This window comes from Phacochoerus africanus, chromosome 14, assembly GCF_016906955.1.
Source record: "Phacochoerus africanus isolate WHEZ1 chromosome 14, ROS_Pafr_v1, whole genome shotgun sequence".
Taxonomy (NCBI): Eukaryota; Metazoa; Chordata; class Mammalia; order Artiodactyla; family Suidae; genus Phacochoerus; species Phacochoerus africanus.
The window spans coordinates 44,944,072-44,959,084 of record NC_062557.1 but is presented as its reverse complement, the minus strand read 5'-3'; the positions used below and the strand labels follow the sequence as shown (position 1 = coordinate 44,959,084).

Genomic DNA, 15,013 nt, shown 5'->3' with positions numbered 1-15,013 from the left:
AGAGAGAGAACTTTGAAAGGGCTTATAAACAAGGGCCCTCCTCAGATTCTTTTTTTTTTTCCCCTGTCTTTTTTTTAGGGTCACACCCACAGCACATGGAGGCACCCAGGCCAGGGGTCGAATCAGAGCTGTAGCAGCTGGCCTACACCACAGCTCACAGCAATGCTGGATCCTTAACCCACTGAGCGAGGCCAGGGATTGAACCCGAAACCTCATGTTTCCTAGTTGAATTCGTTTCTGCTGCGCCACGACGGGAACTCCAGCTCTTCTGATTCTTAAATCAGAATCATAGACAGGATTCCTGTTTATCCCAGCGGAAGCTCTCTAGGATCTGGAAGCGGGGCTGTGTTCCTAGAGCACTAAGCAGGAGCCCACTGAGTGTAGGGCACTGGTAGGGGTGGAGCCACCCAAGGCTGTGTTTTCTCCAGCAGAGATGAAATGACAGTGCACTTGGACTTGCAGAGGCAGAGGAGGTGGGAGGGGCAGAGGAAGGCTGCTCTGAGGCTTTGGGAAAGAAAGAAAAGAGAAGGTGACGGGAGGTGGAAATGAGATCCAATCCGTGCTGGACACCATGAGTCTGCTGCATCCAGGGGATAGTGCTTCTTCACATCTTGGTTGGGGGAGAGCTCAAGGCTCTTAGAGGCCTAATGAAAACTCTTTGGGTTTGGGTTACGGTGACAAGAAAGGGATGACTTTGCCACCCTGCAACAGAGCTCTCCCCAGCTCCTACATCCTGAGTCTTCCTTCCTTGTGAGTAGATGATATCACAGTCAAGGACAGAAATTCTCACAGGCCTTAGGAAAACCTGATGATCTGGGAGTATTCAATGCAGAAAGCCCCTCTTTAGAAGGAGTCTTTTGGAGAATAACTTCACTGAGACAGGTTGCATAAGCACCAAACCTCCAGTCTCGAAGGCAGTGCAGTCCATGGACTTCGTGTTTCAGAATCTTCTGGGGAGGGGGTTGGAAATGCAGAATTCCTGGGTTCCACCCAGGAGCTAGCACATCCAAGTTTCTCAGGAAGGAGCTCCTGTCGTGGCTCAGCAGCTAAAGAATATGACTAGCATCCATGAGGACGCAGGTTCGATCCCTGGCCTCGCTCAGTGGGTTTAGGATCTGGTGTTGCTGTGAGCTGTGGTGTAGATCGCAGACGTGGCTCAGATCTGGCATTGCTGTGGCTGTGGTGTTGGCTGGCAGCTGCAACTCCGATTCGACCCCTAGCCTGGGAACCTCCATGTGCCATGGGTCGAGGCCCTAAAAAAGCAAAAAAAAAAAAAAAAAAGAATTTCTCAGGAAAAGGACCCAAGGATCAGCAGGCAGTTCTTATGCTCAAGCCTGAGACCCACCGTTTTCAGCATCAAAATGTGTTCTTTTCTCTTCCTACTCTGTGTATCTTTTGGGGGAGTCAGGGCAGGTTTTTACGTCTCAATTTGTGGCCTTGAGGGAATGCTATGACGGGGTTTGGGGGGCCTCCCCAGGACCAAAGGCCTTGGCGCTGAAGGTAAAGAGCATCCTTCCACTGTGACTCATTCCTCTCTCTCCACAGCCCCACCAGCTACTGGAAGTCCCTTGCCCCTGACCGGTCAGATGATGAGCACGACCCTCTCGACAGCACCTCCAGACCCCGATACGCCCACAACTATCTGAGTGACAGCGACACAGAGGCCAAGCAGACAGAGACCAACGCCTAGCCCGGGGAGTGATGTTATACCCCTCCTACCCAGGGCCCACTGCTGCCATGGCACACGGGGCACGGGTCTCCCCCACCGGACTGCGGATCTGCATGGGAAACACCTGACCCTCTTCAGTCAGGACGCTTCCCAGGCTGTGGGTATCTGACGTCTCCACATGGAAGAGGTGGAGGGAAGAGCAGAAAAGAGAACTTTCTGCTCCTGCCTTGGGCCACCATGGGTGGCAGGTGGCTTGGCACTGCGTGGAGCCAGCATGTTGACCTGCATCTCAGCCCCCTGCTCAGGGACGGTGGACAGATTGCCTACTGGGACATTCTCGGGTTGCTGGGTCCACGGGGAGGCGTTTAGGGTGGGAACAGCAATTCCTTCCCCCTGGCTTGGGGTGAGGGCTTTTTCTTCTCAGTGCCTGCTGTCTTTTTACTTTAATTTAAATCCCCAACCTCTCCATCATCAAAGCTGCACCCCTGAGAGTGGGAGGGGGCTGCGGCGGCAGCCGGCCCTGCCTCCCCGCATGGGAGTGACTAGGGGAATCTCAACCACATCTTCACTCTTCAGAGAACAGTCCTTTCTCTGTGCAGCTGGAGAGACTGGTGAGCAGAACTGGGTCCAGGTCCTTAAGAGTCCGCGCGGGGAGGGGCTCTCAGGTGCTTCTGGGTTTGGGTTGAGCAAACCTCCACAGACAGGGCTGCACATGTACCAGCCAGAACTTCCAGCCCCCACCCCTTTGCCTCATCAGTGTGTTAAGTGCAATGACCTATTTAAGAGTAAACCCATCCCACCCACGCCAATTCGGGGCTTATCCAAGCACTGCCTCCCCTCCGCCTCTGTCCAAGTTGCCTGGATCACAAGCTCAACTTGAGAGCGAAGGCCTTGGGTTGAGGGCTTATGATCAGAAAGCCTGAGGATGGAAGTTTTGGTCAGTAACAATGTGTATTAGACACACGAGTCCTCACCCTATGTTCTGAGACTGAGTTATTTTTCTTCTTCCAGTCGTCCTGCCCCACACACTTATCCTAGACACGACAACATGCGGACTGACAGTCCCAGCCCCCACCCTCAAGGTCATCCCACCAACCAACCCCACCAGCCTTGGGGGCCCAAGGGCAGTGCTGCCTGGTGCCGCTCTCTTCTGCTGTCCCTGCTCCCCTCCTGCAATTAGTTTGTACTCATTGGGCTGTGCTCTCTTCCCTGTTTACCTGATGTATAGAAATAAATGTCCTTTTCCTCCTCGCTCTGCCAGTTTTCCTGCCTGTTCCTTCAGGATCAGATAAAATCCAGGGTAGTCACAGGGGAACAGAGTGAAGATTCTCACAGGGACCTGGGGGAAATCATCCGGGTCCTCTGGCCTGCTCCCACTTCATACCAATGCCACACAGAGAGTTCTGGCAGGCCATCTGGAGCAGAGAAAGGAAGTGGCTTTGAGAACTGGTCCAGGAAGACTCAAGCCCCAGCTGTGGCTTGTAATTCACGTCATTAGAGCCATCCAGACCTCATCCTACCCTGGCCTCTACTGGGGAATGTTAAGATCCCTCCGATTGTTAAATATGACCAGTTACAGAGATCCTATCTTCTCTAGGTTATTTTGTTTTGTTTAGAGACACAAGCCTTTTGTATTAGAATTTTTTTTTAAGTTTAACTTCAGTCATTCCAAAGATGACTTTCTGGAGTTCCCATTGTGGCACAGTGGAAACAAATCCAACTAGTGACCATGAGGTTGCGGATTGATCCCTGGCCTCGCTCAGTGAGTTAAGGATCCGGCATTGCCGTGAGCTATGGTGTAGGTCTCAAACGCAGCTCGAATGAGTTGCTGTGGCTCTGGCGTAGGCCAGCAGCTGTAGCTCCGATTCGACCCCTAGCCTGGGAACCTCCATATGCCGCATGTGTGGCCCTAAAAAAACAAAAAAGACCCAAAAAAAAAAAAGACTTTCTGATCAAAACCTTGCAGAACTCTCTCTGGGCCTCAACCGCATTGGCCACAGGGTCGCTTGAATAGGCTGGGTGTGTTGGCTTCTCTGCTCTGCTCAGTCTTTGCCTTTATGCTTCAGTCCACACCTGATCCCCTCACTGACAGCTAAGAGGTAGCTCATGCAGAAGGGCAAGAAACAAATGATGACTCCTCCTCTACCTTCTGTAATGTGGCCAGTTATCATCCCTGCTCCCATGAAGTGTTTACAGCTGGTTCATCAGGCTCCCCCGCTTCGGACAGGGAGGCAGGAAAGGGTATCAGACAGGCCTAATGCTGATGCTCTGGTGATGTCAGCCACCCAGAAAGGGGCAAGAAAGGGAAGGAGAGAGAAAAGCCACTCCCAAGATGAATGGGAGAGTGTGAAGTGGATCCATCTTGAAGGAAAGAAATGTCCCTCTCCACTGCCCTTCCCCAAGGCTGAATAGAGATGGTAGTAAAAGTAGAGTTACTTTTTCTTTTTTTTAAACTGCTGGCTCTCCATGTTCAGTTCTGTCACTCATATCTTTTTGCTCCTGCTTTCAAACAGCTTGGTGGGGTTTTTTTTGTTTTTGCTCCCAGGAACTAGTGTGACAAAGCCCCTGCCAGTGACAGACATGATCCCAACTCTGTTCACCCACACTGACTCAGGCCTCTGGTTAACTGGAAAATCCTGCGTCAATCTCTAATAGCCTGGCCTGGGGCGGAGGGGCTGTTCATGTCAGAAAATGTGTATTACTCATCTGCTCATTCACTCAACAGTCAGATATTTCTTAACTGCCTTCTATGGTCTAGGCACTGTTCTAAGTGCTGGGGATGGAAAAGATCCCTTTCCCCATGAAGCAGATATTCTCGTGGAGGAATGAGATATACACTATAGGTACTGTACATCTAAGTAAAGAAGAATAATCACAGTGTCTGTCCTCCAGGGGTTCATGGATTAGGATATGAAAGGAAATAATTACATGAGACACAGAAAGACAAAGAAGTTGCTTTGGGCATGTTACGGGGCGGCAGCGAGACACTGCCACTGAGTGAGCGGAGAGGGACTGGGAAGGCTTCTAAAAGGAGCTGGTATTTTGAGCTGGGGGTTGAAGGAAGGATAGCACTTCCATGGGTAGCTATTGCTGGGATAGATGTGCTAGGAAGAAAGAAGAACTTAAGCAAGACTCTGAGGCAGGGAAACAGATGGTGGGAGAGAATTCCACGGGCTGCTTGGGGAAACTGGGCATCGCCTCCTAAGACCAACACTTTGCCAGTTGCAGCAAAATCCCTTGGCCAGCATGCTAGGCTCCAGGCTGGGAAAGTGGCAATTCCCTCTGCACTAAGTCCCCAGGGGAGTCCAGGGACCTGCAAGGCCATCAAAGCCCAGCTTCATCTGGGGTAAACCTTCAGAGCTCTGTTAAGTTCCTGCCCTCACCTGTACACTTGTGGTCCCTCTGGTCCCTAAGATGTAAGTGATCCCCACAAAATAGGCAGCAAGTCTGTCCCTGTGTCAGACTCAAAGTCTCACTAGATCCTCCTCTTTAATCTCTGACTCTTGGATGAGAGGCATGAGGGAGACCAAAGCCCTGTGAGTCGCCCACGGTGCCCAGTCTGCGCCCAGAGATAACAGCAGCATGCAGTGACTCCTGAACTTCCTCCTTTTGTCCAGTGTCTTCTCGGCAGATGATCCCAGTTGTCCCTCCCCTATGCCCCCGCCCCCATGCCTGGTGGCACAGACACTTAGCGATTTGCTCCTTAATTGTCCCCCAGCTAGGCTGCGCAGATGCCGCTCTTTAATCTCTCCTGATAAATGAATCGCGCCGCTCCTTTAATCATATGTTCATATCCAAGCCAATTTGAATCAATTTGGCAGGGAGCGTGTTGCAAGAGATGCCGCGACTGCTGCTTCTCCCCCTAGGGCCCCAGAGCCAGCGCGTCTGCTGTCCTCACCCTCAGCAAAGAGCTCAAGAGGCCCATCTAGGGAAAGGATCTCCTACCTGAATGATGAGGACTTTTCAGTCAGTCACTCACTCCTGTCCTCCAAACAGGCCTGTGTGGAACTAGAAGGAGATGGAGTCCCAAAGGCCTCACAAGTGAGGGACAGAGTGAGTCCACATCCTTCCTTGGTCATTGAATAAAGGGCCCCATTATCACCCCTGGGAGAAAGTGCTGCCTTAAATCTAATCCTAATCCTTTCTGTTCCCCTTTCATTTCCTCTGAGCTGGTTCTCAGGGAAGCTGCAACATTTCATCACCGTTTGCATAGCAACGTATTCCCGACCCAGTGTACCATCATTTGTCCTTGCCTGCTACTGCTACTAGCCGCTACCCCCAACGCCTTTCATCTTTTCCCAGGAAGTCTTTCCTAAATCCTCCAGTCTGGTGGGCAGCTTCAGACATGAGCGGTAATGTACCAAGTTTTGCCGGCTCCTGCTTTTTCACCTACAGAGTTGTGTCTTCGGACCTTAGTGGAAACAAAACAAAATCTGAATAAAACAAAGTCATGCTGGTATCGTAACCTTGGAGAAAAGCCTCGATTATCTGGGGCCTTAGTTTCCCCATTTATATTGCCGGCAAGAACCTTTTGGCTCCGAAGTTCAGACAGAACCCCTCGGTGCTGCCAACAGAACCTCTCACTGCACCTCCTTATCACCCTCTGTGAGGAGCCAAGGGACCGCGAGAGACCCGCGTGCTGGGGAGCAGGCATCTCCCAACGCCAGACTTCTGAGCTTGGTTCTGGCCGGGAGCCTGGGTGCGCCTCCGCGTCCATTTCCTCTCCCTTTTTTCCGGTGGGTTCTGTACGTCGGGGCAGGCGCCCTTGTGTTTATTGGGAAATCAGGGCGCCCTCCCGATCCCGGAACGGGAAATTAGCATATTCATATTACATTTGCATGACCTCCGCCTCGGGAGCGCGGGGTCTCTGGCCCCACCCCCGTCTGGAGGTTTCCCCCGCCCCGGAAGCCACGCCCCTTAGGCGGTTCCTGAGCCGCCAACGCGACAGAGCCTGCGGGTTTCGCCTTTTGAAGATTCTGGAAGCATGAAGACCAGTCTCCTTTTTCAGCCACTCGACAATAGTGTTTTTCGCCCTTTTAAGGGCTCCTGAAAGTCCTCGGCTGGAGCTGAGGCTGACGAAGCGCCTGGGGCCAAGGGAGCCTGCCGGGTCTGTCAGTAGTGGCCCGAAGATGAGGAGGATAAAGCCATTTGGTGAACCCTGACCAAGTCCCCGGTGCGTATGCACTTGGTCTACATACTCCCATTTAACCTTTATCACAACTGTTTGAAGTATCGTTGTCCCCGTGAGGGAACCGGCTCGGAGATGTGGCTTTGGTCCCAGCAGGCTCCTCAGCGTGGTTCCAGCAAGTGGCCAGGCATTTCCAGGCTACTCTGGTTTTGTCAGGGGGTGAAGGGAGAGGCGAGAAGGCGAAGAACTGCTGTCATGGTCTTCGTCTGAAATCACCGTGTGCCTGGTGTTCACCAAGGCCTGCCCCTAGGAAGGAAGACTTCTTCGCAGCTTGGGGTGGGGGTGGGGGAGTCAACCTCACGTTTGTGTTGCTCCTATTCTCAGAGCATCCCCCATACATTATCACATTTGTGCTTCTAGAACACTGTGCCAACAATATGAATAACAGTTCCACATGGCCTGGAATGCATATTTTAAGCGCTGTTCACCTCGGTCTAATTTCATTATAGTGCAATGGAACAATCCGGACCATTCCCTGGGATTTGATCTGGGAGGAGTGATTTCCAGAGAGCAAGCCATTTTAGAGTTAACAAGGATGCTAGATTTACTTAGAAGGAATTTTACAGAGAAATTGAGTCTTCTGTAGTATAAGCCCCAGTGATGGGTCATATACATAGGGGAGATTCCAAAAAGGATGTGTGCTTTGCAACTGAAGTCAGCGACATAAATCTCCCAGTGGAATACTTAAATCTGCGGATAGAATTTGCTTTAGATATCAAAAGTCAGCTATGACAGTTTTACAAAAAAACAAAACAAAACAAAAACCTCAAAAAGAATATTAAGTTTTGACACCATCCAGGCAAATTATATTTGAGGTGGTTTAAGAGTCAAAGAGTTTCCACATTTTAATAAATTTTTATATGTTTTGTGCCACATCTATGATCTGACTAGATTAGGAAAAGAAGCAAATGGATTTGGGGAAGAGAGGACACTAGGGAATTTGAAGTGGAGAATTAAAAAAAAAAAATTCTGGTGTGGGAACACAGCCAATAGCTGCAGAAATATTAGGTCTTTGAAAGACAGGTCAACAACTGATAACCAGGCAAATATAAAACTGTAGGTGGTGAAATAAGCTTCATGTCCCATATTTAGTCCTGGGGACTAGCATCAGTTGCCATTTGGCACCCTTGCTTGAGGGCTGCTTCTGGCCCCTATGGGAATACCGTCCTCAGGAGAGTGAGGGAGATTGACCCTAGGGAGTGGCTCTGCTCTGGAAGGTTCTGCATTAGAAGCACAGCTCCATGTCCTGCCTTTGAGGGCCCTGGAGCTCATCTCTAGGGGCTGGTCTTTCTAGTGGACCACATACTGAGCCACTGGACAGGATTTAATAGTAGAAAAGGAGCTTCTGCTCCCAGAAACTGGCAAAATAAGCCAGAGAACCATAGAAAATGAGGCAGTCTTAAGCTCTGTGGATTCCTAAGGGAACATGTACACATGACAGAAGTACATGTGAAAACACAGATAAAGAGATAAACATTAGAAGGGACTTCTGAAAATTAGAAATAGTTTTATTTGGGGATGTGGGGTTATAGATGAAGTATCTGTGCTTAGAATAAAGTTTTCATATAATTTTTCTTTTAAGTCGGTACAGATGTGTATCTCTGTCAAACACCGAAAAGGCCCCAAATTGTCGTATTAGTGTGACTGTAAAGAGAAGCTTCTTGCATTGCGTATATAGAAATAGTAGCCATGGGGAGTAAACCATGTGGCAAAGCTGCTTAGAAACTGCTTAGATCCCTTGCTCAGGCAAAGCCATTCTTAAAGCAGCAGGCGTCCCTTGGCATGGCTGAGAGTGGAAGCGGGAAGAGGAACAGATTGGAGGGTGGAACTTGAACAGGGTATTTAGGGGAGATGAGCAGTGGGGGAGGGGGAAGAGATGAGCATCTAGACGGTGGCCTCCCATGCAGCCTGGAGCCCCGCAGGTGACAGGTTTAGGCAGGTAGACTTGTGTTGATGAAGGGACTGGCGATGAAGTGGGGTGAGGAGAAGCTGAGAGTCCAGAAGGTCATTTAGGATATTTGTGTCATGGTTATACACTTCTATTTTTTTTTTTTTTTTAAAGCTCTGTAAGGGTGGACATGACTCAATGGCCAGACTGTGCCTGGCAAAATGGATTCGTGCTTCTCATAACCGGCCCCATCTAAGAAGGCTTAGCTCCTTGAGGAAAGTATTTTCGCTGTTTCAGAGAGTCAAGTGACCGGTGAGTTCTCTGAGAGAATGAGAAAGCGTTGGTATTAAAAGGGGAGTACTAGGGGTTCAGACTCGCACAGGGTCTGGGAGGAGTCAGTCCCCTGGGACCTGGAGGTGATCTTCATCTCCCGCCCCGCCCCCACTCCTCGCTCCCCAGTAGAAATCAGCTACAAATCTCAGCTTGTTGGGAACAGATGGCCTTGGCTGACGAATAAGCCACCGCAGGCTGTTCCACCTGTTCTCGGGCTGGAATAATCAGCTCGAGACAAACATCGGCGCTGAAATAACTCATGGCAGCGGGTGATGCGCAGGCACAGATTCCAAAAATCTCTTAAATAGACCCCCTCCAACTCTCTCCCCTCCCCAGCCCCTAGAGGCCATCAGGGGAAGGTAATGGAGCGGAGAAGAGAAATAGAGCCCCAAACTGAGCGCGATAGCGGCGCTGCTGGTGCCGGCGGTGTAGGTGGGGTGGGGGCGGGGCTGGGGCTGGGGGCGGGGTGTACCTTGCACCTCCGCAGGGCCAAGGTATTTCTCAGGAGAACGTGAGAATGGTTGGTCCATGTTAGGGACAAGTGTGAGGAGATCCAGCTTGCCGGGGACAGTAGAAAACAGAATTCTGAATGTGTTTGTTAAAGAAGTGATATGCAAATGAGATCAAGCTACCCGCAAATCTCTCAGCAGCTCAGACTCTTCTGCCGGCAGCCGCTGGGGGTGGCTGCCTGGGTGTCGGTACTTCTGTGGACTGGTGTGCAGCTTCCCTTCACGTCCTTGATAAAGTCGGCTGGGCTAATGTTCACTGGCAGAGGCAGATGAGTGACAGGGCTGGGAAGCAGTGGTGACGGCACTGGCAGGGTGGGGGTTGCTGGCTGAGATGGGGGTCGGGCTCCTGTGGAGTCAGTCAGCAGAGGGCAGGGATTGAGAGAGAAGAGTGAGGCTGACTGCTTGCTCTGGGTGCCCCGAAGCAGGCGGCTCCCCTTGGTGCAGCCACCTGGCCTGATGCACAGAGCTAGGGGGCTTTGAGTCCCCAGAGGCTGTGCTGGCTGGGATGAGCTTAGAAAGCTCTGGGACCCCCCCACCCCCACCCCCAGTGCATCTCTTTGTGGTCCCTGTGGCTCTGCCTGAGGCCTAGGGCTTTGGAAGACAGGGCTCTCACCTGTCTTTTAAAGTCCCACAGACTTGGTCTCCTTAAAGTTGATTGTGCTCTCAGAAGTGTCATGGTGGCCCCTGTCCTGCTGAGTGCCTGGCTCTGTGGTTCTCACTTTGCTATATATTAGAAACACTCAAGAAACTGTTTTTATATATATATATACACACACAAATGGTGAAAAGTATGGTATAATGAACTTTATCCTCCAAACAGCTTCAAAATTATCAACACAGTGAAGCTTGCTTCATCTAAACCCTGCCTACTTCCCCATTCCCTTGAATTATTTTGAAGCAGACCCCAGATATGGTATCACTTTGTTACAATAAAGATATTTGTGGAGTTCCCGTTGTGGCGCGGTGGTTAACGAATCCGTGAGGTTGCGGGTTCGATCCCTGGCCTCGCTCAGTGGGTTAAGGATCTAACATTGCTGTGAGCTGTGGTATAGGTCGCAGATGCGGTTCAGATCTGGCGTTGCTGTGGCTGTGGCGTAGGCCGGCGGCAACAGCTCTGATTAGAACCCTAGCCTGGGAGCCTCCATATGGGTGTGGACCTAAAAAGACAAAAAAAGAAAAGAAAAAAAAAAGAAAAGAAAATGACTCTTTAAAAATGTGATCACAATACTCTTATCACATCTAAAAAATATCCGTAATTCCTTAATATCAAATATCTAGTCAATATTTAACCTTTCCTGATTTTTATATATTACTAATTTAATAAATTGTGTATATATTATTAATTTGTTCAAATCAGGATCCAAACAACATTGAGGAGCTTTTTAAGAAATACTGCTGTGCCCAGGGCCTTCTCACTCAGGGATTCTGATTTAATTGGCCTTGGGCGGGGCCCAAGCATCATATTTTTTAGATCTCTCTTGGTGGTTTTAATGTGCAGCCAGGGTTGAGAAATGCTCTACCTTTCCCCCTCCCAGTTTCCTGCCAACTCCTCCTTGTCCAGGTTGTTAAATACTTCTCCCGCCTCCAGCCAGTAGACCAGAGCAGTTGGCACTAACATGCCTGTGGGAGGAGTTGAGGGCTGTCCATCTTTTCAGGCTCCTCCTTCCAGGTGGGCTCAGACTCTCTGTGGACACAAGCATTCCTTTTCTTTACAAATCCATACACCATGTGGGCCTGTTCCTGTCGCTTTCTACCCTAATAGCCTGATGCCTGTTCTTGCCTTGCAAATGTAGCAGTTTTTTTTTTTTCCTTTTTTTTTAAATAGCAAAATTCCTGCCTCAGGAAAAAGTGAGAACTTCCCTGGGGGCAGTTCTCATTTGGCTGCTCAAGTGGCTCAGCACTATGCTGGTGCTGAGAGAGAAGCCTGCTGGGGCTTGGCAGCAGATGTAAGGGAAACTGGGGATTGAGTGGGATTTGAACCCAGCACATTTCAGGGAATCTAAGAAACCTTTCTCTCCTGAAGATGTTAGCCCCAGGAGCATTACAGAGAATTATGCCCACATCCCTAGCTCGCAGGCGTCTGCCTGCCTTCTTGAGGCTGCTGCTTCTGCGGCTCCCCTACCCCTCCACTCTCGCTTGCCTTTTGGATTTGTTCCTCCCTCCTGTGTCCCCACTCCATGCCTCACTGAATGTTGGTGAAACAAATCTAGTCTAAAATAATGAGCAATCAACTACCCTGATGCTTGGGGCAGGCTGGGCAGGGGCTGGGGGGAAGGGGTAGGGAGCTGCATCGTTTATAAAGCCTAATAAAGATGCAGATGAGCATGCAGACTAGGAGCCCCAGAGCTGGGCTTATTCATTATTCAAAGTTATGTAAATGCCACTGGGTCCTGCGTGTTAGAATCCTGCCCCTTGTCCCTGCTGCTTCTTCCTGCTTGACAGATCCAGGCTGCCTTGTGCCTCCCCTTCCCCCAACCCCCAGGTGTTTACATTCTTCATTCGCCCTGCCCAGATACCTGTTTCAGACCCTACCTCTAGGGAAATACAAATCCTAGATCTCCTCTCTAGCCAGAAGTCTTCCAGAGGTTTGTTGGGAGGTCCTGGCCTTCTGGTAAGGACTATATAGGGCCAAATAGATGGGCTTCTCATTTTTAAAGATTTCCAAGGAAAGAATACCGTGAGAGTGCTTATATACATGTTTTAATATCTCACACACCTACTTAGTGGGATAGATTTAGGTTAGTGAGGTCTAACCTAAATCCGTCTTGCTGCACAGGAAGCCCATCATTGAAATAGAATATCCAAATTCTCTCTAATTACTCCTTTAAGAAGTAAAACGCAGAGTTCCCGTCGTGGCGCAGTGGTTAACGAATCCGACTAGGAACCATGAGGTTGCGGGTTCGGTCCCTGCCCTTGCTCAGTGGGTTGACGATCCGGCGTTGCCGTGAGCTGTGGTGTAGGTTGCAGACTCGGCTCAGATCCCGCGTTGCTGTGGCTCTGGCGTAGGCCGGTGGCTACAGCTCCGATTCGACCCCTAGCCTGGGAACCTCCATATGCCGTGGGAGCGGCCTAAGAAATAGCAACAACAACAACAAAAGACAAAAAAAAAAAAGAAGTAAAACGCAAGAACCAAGTGGCTCCACCCTACTGTCCCAGATTAATTCATCCTTGTTGCCTCATACCTTTCTAGACAGTTGAACCTCATTCCAAGTTAGACTCACATTCCTTATGCTCCTAAACCTGTCGTGGGGTAGCACACTGCAGTGAGAGTTTAACTCATACTAACTATACCGAATACCTCCTCTTTTCCACATTGGGATTACTTATTTGTACCTCACAATTGCCTAGGTCTTGGAACTCAAATTACTTTCCCATGACTCTCCTTTCTCTGTACCAGTCTTTCCCTTCTTCCCCATCACCCCCTAATTTTTCAGTTTGGTGAGGTTGAGAGATGAAGAATTGGGTCAGAGTCGCAGTGGCATCGATTGCCTCTGCTTTCCCTTCTTTTCTGGACTGGCTCTCCTCCCTCCCCACCCCCAATCTATTTTTAGCCTGCCTCTGTTTTCCTTAGTCGGGTTGGCAACCATGCCGGCCCTCTTTCTCTTCTCTGCCCTTATCTCTCCCCTGCAGCCTGTGTGGACCCCAGCTGCCCTTCCAGAGGTCTCTTTTTGCCTGCCCAGATTATTTTGATTTTCTTCCATCCTGAAGATAGGTAGGGTCTGCCTGAAAGTGGTTGCCTGGGCACGCTCAAGCAGAAGGGAGGCAGGAAGATAATCCTGGGGGGTCTGTTTGGCAAATCCTTCAGTGTTACTGAAACCCTCAGGTCGTCCTCGGAGCACATCTACGATGACTAGTCGTCTCCTCCATATCCATAGACTCAATTCCCTACATCCCCTCTTCCCTCTATAGCCCCCCCCCCCACCCCTGATAAGAAATGCTCGGTTCCACCCACTTGGGCTGCATGCAGCATCCCTGCAGCTCTCTGCCTGCCTTCTTGGCCTGCACACTGCCAGTCTCTTCTTATCTGATTCTGGTTTCTCTCCACACTTCCCTGACCTCATCCCTCCGACGCACACCCATCCAACCCCACATGGCCCTGCCCCTTCCCCTGCTTGCACTCTGTTTCTAGGACACACCAGCTCATTTGTAAAGGGGCTTTGCCAGCTCAGGCAGGGCTTGTCAGCATCCCCCACTTGTCCTTTCTCAGCCTCCTCTAGACACTGGGCCCCTCCTTTAGCTGTCACCAGCAAGCTGAATAAGACTGGATATTTTGGAAGGGGAACTGCAGCTGGCTGGGGGAGGAGGGTGGCATTGAGAGAAGCAAAGGCAAAGGGAGCTGCCATGGAATGAGAGGGAAAGAGAGGTTCCCAGCATCCTTTCTCTCTAACTTTATCAGCTTGGGAACTGGCAGGATCTTACACTGATCCCTCTCTGTACCTCATTTTTCTCTCTCTCAGTAATAACACAATACCTTGCTTTACAATTTACCACATTCTCTTACATACATCCAGATATCCGCATGGCTCACTCCCTCTCCTCCAAGTCTGTTCAGATGCCCCGTCCTCACGAGTCCTACCCTGACCACCGTTTGAAAAGGGAAGCCCCAGAGTTCCCATTGTGGCTCAATGGGAACAAACCCGACTAGGATCCATGAGGATCTGGGTTCAATCCCCGGCCTTTTTCAGTTAGCTAAGGATCCAGCACTGCCATGAGCTGTGGTATAGGTCACAGACTCGGCTCAGATCTGGCATTGCTGTGACCATGGCCTAGGCTGGCAGCTGTAGCTCCAATTCGACCCCTAGCCTGGGCACTTCCATATGCTGCGGGGGTGGCCCTATCAAAAGCAAACAAAATAAAATAAAATAAAAAGGGCAGCCCCTCTCCCAGCACTCGCTATCTTACCCCCTCTGCTCTGTTTTTTTCCCCAATGCACTTGTCACCTTCGAATGTACAATATAATATGTTATTTATATGTATTACATGTCTTCTCACTGGACTGAGAAGAGATATGCCACAAGAGTAGAGATTTTCATCTGTTTTGTTCACAGACACCTCCACAATACCTAGCACAGTGCCCCGCACACAGCAGTAGCTCAGTAAATACTTGTATATTGAATGAATGAATGAATGAATGAATGATCTTATTGGCTCTTCATATACTCCTGTAGAGTTGGGCGGTATTATTATTCCTTTTCATTTTATTGTGGTCATATATACAATGTACCGTCTTAACCATTTCAAGCGTACAGTTCTGAGGCATTAAGTACATTCACAGGTGTTGCGCAGCCATCACCACCATCCATCTCCAGAACTTTTTTATCCTCCCAAACTGAAACTCTGTGCCCATTAAATAGCAACTCTCCAGCCCCTGGCAACCACCATTCTAGTTTCTATGAATTTGACTACTCTGCGTAGCTCACACAAGT

General features: G+C 49.9%; 2 protein-coding genes across 18 annotated transcripts in view; both read left to right on the top strand.

The window, feature by feature from the left end:
- Nucleotides 1-2,920, top strand: part of MYO18A (myosin XVIIIA) — a 97,818-nt gene extending 94,898 nt beyond the window's left edge. For 10 of the 16 annotated variants that reach the window (XM_047757828.1, XM_047757827.1, XM_047757826.1 and 7 more), the window contains one exon: nucleotides 1,546-1,609. Coding sequence is in view for 6 of the 16 variants with exons in the window: in XM_047757839.1 (XP_047613795.1) it covers nucleotides 1,546-1,690 (145 nt within the window). In the remaining 10 variants the exon portion in view is untranslated. Of the gene's footprint in view, nucleotides 1-1,545 lie in introns of all 16 variants that reach the window. The other 6 variants (XM_047757839.1, XM_047757838.1, XM_047757836.1 and 3 more) reach the window with 2 other exon arrangements.
- A 3,681-nt stretch (nucleotides 2,921-6,601) lies between these two features.
- The window catches only part of SEZ6 (seizure related 6 homolog), a 101,757-nt gene continuing 93,345 nt past the window's right edge, over nucleotides 6,602-15,013 (top strand). For both annotated transcript variants that reach the window (XM_047757858.1, XM_047757857.1), the window contains exons 1-2: nucleotides 6,602-6,842; nucleotides 8,920-9,057. The gene's annotated coding sequence lies outside the window, so the exon portion shown is untranslated. The remainder of the gene's footprint in view (nucleotides 6,843-8,919; nucleotides 9,058-15,013) is intronic.